At 33.1% G+C, this 8,517-nt stretch overlaps 1 protein-coding gene across 1 annotated transcript; it reads right to left on the bottom strand.

Annotated features, from left to right (window-relative positions):
* Positions 1-3,254: 3,254 nt before the first annotated feature.
* Positions 3,255-4,131, bottom strand: LOC147382300 (uncharacterized). Its single transcript, XM_086429108.1, has one exon. It carries the CDS (start codon positions 3,860-3,862, stop codon positions 3,320-3,322), a length of 543 nt encoding a protein of 180 aa, XP_086285234.1. The 5' UTR covers positions 3,863-4,131; the 3' UTR covers positions 3,255-3,319.
* Between the last annotated feature and the right edge of the window lie 4,386 nt (positions 4,132-8,517).

The raw sequence follows: 8,517 nt of genomic DNA, 5'->3' as shown, positions 1-8,517 counted from the left end.
GTGGACTATTGATTTTTTTACCAATAATTTGTAAATCATTTTTGATGGATTTAAAAGTTTTAGATTGGGTTGAGTTTTTGTGGGAATGATCTTCTCATTATAGAGATCATGCTCACAACAACTAAAAAAAAATCAGTTAAATCTGAAAGTTCTAACCCGTATTTTGAAAAATAATTGTTTTTTACTTATGTCATTTGAACGCCCCCATGTATAATGCTTGTTTTTACTTATGTTCATGGGACAACAATTGTGACAACATCCATGACAATGATTTATTGTAAACCACTTTTGATGAGGTTAAAAGTTTGAAATGGGCTAATTTTTTTTAGGTTGATCTCTATGGTGAAGAGATCATCATCACAAAATATCAACCCATTCCGAAACTTCTAACCCCAATTTACAAGTTAAAGAATTATGGACCGTCAATTGTTTTATAAACCACTTTTGATGGGGTTAGAAGTTTCAAAATACACTGATTTTTGATGAGAATGATCTTGATGGTGAGGAGATCATCCTCATCAAAAATCAATCCATTCCAAAAATGTTATCCCACTATACATATATATACATACAGGGCTACAAGATTCAGATTTGGCTGATTTTTTGTAAGAATGATCTCTATTTTGAAAAATGGTTGTTTTTACATATGTTTTACTTAGCGTGCTTTCAACGCTCTCCATATACATGGGAAAATGTTGCATGGACCAAGGTCCACATTTGAGCCATGTGGATTATCAAGTTGGTTTAAATGACACCTCATTCCTCTTGATTTGTGGGCTAGATCTTAAGTTTGAAAATGGACGGCCACCGAACTCACAGATTTAAAATTTAAATCCAAGAGTGAAAATTTTTCTCTTTTTTTTTTCAATTTATTTTTTTGAAATTTCATGCTTTACATACACGTGGCACCTGATATTTTGTAACAAATCCTAACTATTACATTAAACAACTAACACCATTACTATAATTCCACTGAAAATTGATCCACCACATCGATTTTTTGAACTAACCATAACAACTGTATATCAATATTATAATTTCTTCTTTGGCTCCTATTAGAGGAAAGACATGCCTCGCAGACAAGCTTACGAAGAACCACATTGCTCATGAGCAATCTAATTTTGAACGAACTCACATTTTGAGAAACAATATATAAACAAGAATCTACTTGTATGAGCCAACATTTTCATTTTTCTAAATTCGCATTTTTTATTTGCTTTGATTGTAATCTTACAACAAAGGATTACATTGGTTATGACCAACCTAAAGAGCCAAATTGTTTGAATGTCTAATCAAAGAAATACGCAATAACCCAACTACTAAAGATGGTGAACGATGTAGATAAGTAATACTTTGAATCACTTGATTGTAAATTCTTCTAAAGATATTCCTTTTATAAACTTAATCACGTTCCTACCATCGATGTCCTGCTTGCAATTAGTAGCATAAAACAAATGTGCAAGAGTCATGATGATCTAACACACTCCCCTGACATACACCCCCATCACAAAACCGAGATCACTTGCCTTGGATACATAAGAAAGAGATTTATTATTCTACATATCCCAACGCAAATGATATACGATTCTGTGATGGGGGTGTTTGTCAAAAGGGGTGTCAAAAAATCATTATTCAACATGTAATATGTGGTTCTTCGTTGGTAAAATTTTAAAAAATATTCTCTTAAAATAATGAATTATAATTTATTTAAAAATAATAAATTATAATTTTATGTAAATAAACATATAACACGTACGCTGTACCACGTGCACTTCATTATTAGTATATATAAAGAAAGAATTTCATTTAGATTAGGAGAATGTCTATAGTTAAAAGCTTTTGTTCTTTCAATTTCCCAACCTCTACTGATGAAACTTAAAAAAAAAAAAAATTTGACACTTATAATTGAGGGACGTGGGTAGCTAAACAACTCATGAAATCGAGCGACTACAACATTATCAGGCTCCCGGATGAGCTATTTCATCATAATCTAGAGAGATTATTACAACCATTTTTCATACATTGTAATTTTTCACACACTTTTACAATGTATGAAACATATCCCCTTAAATAATATGTAAAAGCTACTCAAAGAATCTTGATCCCCAATTGGAAGGAAATCATTAGGTATTGTAACTCCCATATCTACTTATCTAAATAAGATTGTGCCACATGTCATTACAATGGATTTGGTACCATCGTGGAATACATTTCAATATATTCATCGAGATTTGTTTTAGATCAATCTTAACATTGAGATTTATACTAATTAATGCTACATGATAAATGAATTTGGTACAGTCATGGAATACATGTTAGCATCGAATTGAAAGATTAGTACCCAAACTAGTAAGCCTAAACCCTGTCATTGGCCACTCATAAGGATTTATCCCGACTCAGTTATGTGTAGTTTATGGGTTGATTTGGGCGAGATATGATGTTGTAAGAGCAACTCTTATAGGAATACCCATCTCCGTACCCATTTATGGATCACCTTGGGCTTATGAATAGTTACTTTGGATATTCATAGGATATGCACTCTAACTATTATACCTAAAAAAGACTATCCATAAATATTTTAATTCGATCCAAATTCCGAACGATCTAAAATTTTAATATTATTGAATCCAACTATTTGAATTTTTTTTCCTCCAAAAAATGGAGAAGCCGTGTGGAGCTAATTACCCATTTTGGGTCATGAAAATCTCAAAACCCAAAATGGATAGTGGGATGGGCATGCATTGAAGACCCCTATTTGGATTTCACAACTAAAATGACAATTGTGAAGGGATGGAGAGCACGATAGAGCATTGGAATTGCTCTTAGAGGCCAATTACCTCACCCCAGTTGGGCCTATGGGTCTCATGATTTTAAAGCTCGATTTCGCGTCTGGTCTCGTCCATGCCAAATACCGAGTTGTGTCTTGGACGAGTTTTCCAATACCTTTGAGATGTCTTGTTCAAAATAAATGAAAATTGAACATGAGGTTTAATATCTTGTCCGAAAAATTGACTTGTCCGTCCATCTTGTCAATGCACGATACCGACACAACTCGAGCGATTCGTCTCAGTCTCAGACGAGTTTTGAAATCATGATGGGTATAGACACCCTTCATCATAATAGTAAATAAATAAATAAAATTATAACCCAAACCACAACCACTAATTTATACAAAATTTCTTTTATCTTAACAAAAAAGGTCTCTTAGATCTTAACAAATACAAAAAAAAAAAAAAAAAAAAAAAAATAGAATGGAGAATAATAGTCCATCAAAATCCAAACCTACCACCAAATGCAAAATACAATTTAGGGTTTCACACTAATGCAAAAATGCATAAATTACAGTGGAAATATAAACTAAAAGTGCAGATGAAACCAAAGTAATCAGAGTCACAACAGCACGAACAGCAGATTTGCTACCACAAGAAAGCAATCCAAGCCTAATCTCAATAACATTCACCATCGACAACATCAAGAACACACATCCCAGAACCGAACCTATTGCCGAACCTAACATCCCGAACCTAAGGACGGTCAGATTAATATGGGCCTTAAACGCATCATCGACATCTTTACTGTTAATAAGATTGATAGCGAGTTTCAAACCTTGAGCAACCAAGCTTGAGAAGAGAAAGAAACTGAAAGAAACAACTTCGAAGACTAACAGTCTTCGAGCGATATCGATATCAGCAGTACAATTAGAGTTCACCTCTAGGCTTTGTTGACCTGGTGTGGTCAACGATAAACCTACAAACACTGCTATTGTGAAGAGAGAGTTGACATTTACGAGGCCATCTAGGGCTGTTACATGAACACTTGTTGTTGTTGGTGTTATTGATGTTGTTGAAGATGGTGATGCCATTCTTCTTGGTTTGGTTCACTAATGGAGTATTCTTTAGGGTTTGATTCAGATCTCAATTTTTTTGTCAAAAAAATTGGAATTTTTTTTTTTTTTTGACAGATCTAGCAAGAACAAGAGACGGAGAGATCGAGAGAGATAAACTTACCTTTCCATGGTTGAATGTTCTTCCTTGCTTTGTTGATTGTGGCTTGTGTTCGTAGGTTTTCTTATAAAAGAGGGCAAAGTAAGGTAGAGACAGAAGAAAAGGGCTTTAAAGATTCTTTGAAGAGTAGTGGGTGTGTATCTTGTTTTTAAAATTCGAAACACCGAGTTGACTCAGCTGACTGATCACTTTTCTAAAACAATCATTTAAGGTCCGACTAGTTGCACATCACCAACGACTAATTGCATTCCATCACTTAAAAGGAATTTTTTTCCAAAACTTGTACAACTTATTTCCAAATTCCGATTTTGGTACACCGTTTATATTAATTCCGAAAACATGCTTTTCATTGGTAGGTATTTTTAATTTAAAGTGATGAATTTGTTGGTATTAAAGTGACGAATTTGCTGGTATTAAAGAGACGAATTCGTAGGTAAATTTTAAGAAAAAATATCCTTACTTTTTAATGGTGAATCCGTTTGTAATTTATCAACAAGTTCGTCATTACCTACCAACGAATTTGTTGGAAAATGATTCATGCATGTTTTTAGAATTGATATGAACAATGTACCGGATTGGGAATTTCGTCATATTCAATGCTCGAAATGGTAACTCATCACCCTCACTTAAAAAATTCTCTTTACACCCCATTTGGATGGTTGCACTCAAAATATAAATGAAAATATTACATTCCTTTATTTCTTTATTTTTATTCATCTTCAATTATGATCACATAAATTAGTGTTGGTTTAATAGTTTAAGAAATACTTGAATGTAAAACAAGAATATTTACATTTTATATGAATGGAGAAGACGAAGTCACGAGAAGGTGAATAACCCTACAACTTAACGTTACCCATAATAAAGTGCACTTAGTACGATAAAATAGAGGTTACAAAATAAAGAAAATTGGTGTGCAACCAGCTACTAGTGTTGTGCAACTAGCCTGTCCATCATTTAATTTGGTGTATAATTATTTATGAGAGCTACTATTGGCACCCCAACTTTTTCTTATGATATCCCAATTAAAAATAAAGAAAATAGGGTGAATCTCCCTTTCATATGTTGAATGTGACAAAATTTCGAGTCTATTATGGTATATTGTTCATTTTAATTCTCAAAACATGTTTTTCTAGTAAATTCGTCACTTTAGTAATCAACGAATTTACTAATTATAAAGTGATAAATTCATGTGAATAACATGTTTAGGGAATTAAAATGAACAATGTACCGAAATCATAATTTTATCATAAGTTGCGCACATTTTTGAAAATATCTCAATATTTTAGAGATTCTATTGTCACACCAACTTTTATTAACACCACTCCAATTCATTGGTAAATCACCAAACAATTGGCAAACATCCTGGGTGGCGTTAGCAAAAGTTGGTGTGGCAATAGAAGCTCTCATATTTTACCACACCCCAATAAAGATTAAAACACACCCTTTATAATCTCAACATTACAACACTAGTTCAAACAATTTTAGTAGCTGTTTACAATTATGATTAGGCTCATATAAAACCTAAATCCAAAAAATAGACTAACAAGAGAGAGAGATTCTACTGGCACTCTAATTTTACTTATTCTCAACTATTCACTTATTTTCTTTATTTTTAATTGGGGTGTAATAAATAATGGAGTGCTAATATAGTAAATATCTTATTTGTATCAAGAGCTTAAAAAGGGGTTGTTTGGACGAATTTTGTTAGCTCAGCCCGTAGGGGCGGAGCCAGGATTTTACTGTAGTGGGGGCAAACTATGATTAGTTGTATATTGAAGATGAATGGTTTTAGGGAGAAATTAAGAGGGTTTTAGTTAGAAGTTGAAAAAAATGATATTTAGGTCATTTCCAATTAATATTTGAGAAGTCCCGATCAAGAGGCAATGTCATCAACAAAAAATTGAAGAGGTGAAGGAGTAGAAACAAATGGGGCATGTAATTAGTTAAAAATATATGAGTGTCTCAAAGATCTGTGGGGACAAATGGGGCATGTTATTCATATTTTCAAATAAAAGTTTAACCTAATATTGAAGCTCTCCATCAAATAGACGGTTGAGATGATATAGATTTTCAAGAAAAATGTACCCCTAGAAAAAAAAAATTTGTATTGGTTCCTAAGCGATCAATATTGATTTTTAGGAAATATTTATTATTCCTCTTATCTTAATTGTTTGTTTAATGGAGGAGTTGGAATCTAGCGTTTTCAAACATAATAAATTAAAAAATGAAAGTGATGTAATTGTCCATAGGCGGATTTGTGACTTATAATCCAAGTCATTGGATGCATTTTTGGATGTGTGGTTCGATTCGAATTATCCAACAAATTAAAAAAGTATTTTGGTGAAACTTATAAAACATTAATAAGATAGAGAAGTATTCTGGTAAAGCTTATAAAACATTAATAAGATAGAGACAACCCATGATTTTCAAATTATTTCCTAAGTCATCACTCTTTATAACTGACAATGTGTAGGACAATTCACATTGAATATCCCACTCGTTCTTGAACTTCAATTGAGTCATCTTGGTTCGTTGTGGTGTGGACCGAGGAACATGGTTTTAACCATTTAACTCAAGTTTATAACTATTTATTATCTAATAATTTTCAAATAATTATAATTTCTTTTATTAAATTAGGTGGTTCTAATAATCAAAACTAACAAGATTATATTTCTATGATGATATCATAAAAATTATTAAAAAATATGGAAATCTGATCTTATTCGACCAAGAACTTTTAAAATCTCCAATGAGTCATCTGGGATATTGAATTAGTCGATGCTAAGAAAGAATCAAATTTATTTAATCATGAATGATACCAAAATGACTCGGACTCGGATGAGTTATCTCAATGTCAAAAATCATGGTAGAAAGCAAGGGAATCGTCACTAGAATCTTTTCTCAACAAAAAGACTTGTTGGTCTTTCAAAAAGTTAAGGTTCTACCCTACCAAAAGCGCCCACTGTTGGTCCCATGGTTTTAAATCCAAGGCCAATACGACTTGGTATAGTCTATCAAGAACATAGATAGTAAAGTCAAACGTGTCAGCAAGATTTAAAATCATGGTTCATTTTTCTCATTGTTGAAGATGACTCAAATGTATCGGAAAACTCATTCGATCTTGTTCATGGATGAGTAATCAAAAACGAGTTTTTAAGAAATAAAAAGTTCACTAACTAGGCTATCAAGTTATATCCGGAACGTAGGAGTATTTACAAGGAAGGCTCTCCCTCTGGGTCCATTAAGTAATTTTCACTATAAATCACCTATAATGCATTATGATTTATGAGGCCAAGAGGGGTAGTTGGTATGCCATATACCCAATTAGGTCTGACAAAGCAAGGGCTAGACCTACAGCCAAACACCCTTCACCCTCCCCACATCGTGTGGTCATGCCAACTTGGACAAATAAATTGTTTTAGGAGGAGATCTCTAAATATCACATGGAATTGCAAATCTAGCACCATGGGAAGTAGGGATGCAACTTGATCCGGTTCAAATCGAGAATTGAACCGAACCAAATTGGTTCGGTTCCGGGTTACAAAAATGGAGAATTGATCAATTTGATTATGTTCTCGGATCAAGTTTGTATAGAACTGAACCAAACCGAGAACTAAACCCCTATGCAATAAATAAATATATATGTATATAATAATTATTATGAATTAATTTATGAGTTAGGGCATAGATTAGTGGTTTTTTATGGATAAACTAATGATAGTGATTATTGTATGAAATTTTATGTTTATTATATGTTTGTTTTTTCATTAAAAAATATTACTTACAATTTATAGAATATTGGAAATCCGTAAAACCAAACCGAATCAAATTGACTTTAGTTCAGTTTGGGTTGGTTTGGTTCTGGTTCTTATCTAGTGAAACCGACCTATGTTGGGGTTCGGTTCCAATTTGACCTCAAACCAAACCAAGTTGCACCCCCACCATAGCTGCAGAATCGGATTCAAACACGTATATTATGGGGGCAGAAGAAAATTACACCTATTCTGAGGAAAAAAAGCAAACAAGATACTTTCGAGAGACACGAATTGACTGATCTGTTCCTTTGAGTCGGCGTAGATCACAGTAGGATCCTAAGAAAGAATGAACGACTCAGGGTCCCAAGAGTAAAATCTATAGACGTGTTTCCCCAAATATCAAATCTCCCAGTCATGATTGTTAAGTTCATGAAAACTTCTATTCCGTATGTTACTTGACAGAAGTCTATCTAAAAGTGACACATATTAATCGAGGTTGCACATGACTTGACATTTTACAAATAGCACAACAAAGAAGCTTTCATGCCGACACATGTCATCACCCCTAAAATTGTTAGTCAAATCAACATTCACCACAACCAGGAACCCCAAGGCTATAAACAGGTAGAAATCAAAGGAAAAGGTATGCAAGCTTCATTCTTGAGTGATTTGATTGTTGAAATATTATTCAAAGGCACCATCAGATGATTAGAAGCATCAACTTCATCTTTAGAAAGGAGTAGAGAGAATAGATC

Source organism: Akebia trifoliata, chromosome 16 (assembly GCF_017979445.1).
Source record: "Akebia trifoliata isolate Shusen 1 chromosome 16, ASM1797944v1, whole genome shotgun sequence".
In the NCBI taxonomy this organism is placed as follows: Eukaryota; Viridiplantae; Streptophyta; class Magnoliopsida; order Ranunculales; family Lardizabalaceae; genus Akebia; species Akebia trifoliata.
This window is presented reverse-complemented; position numbering and strand designations above follow the sequence as displayed.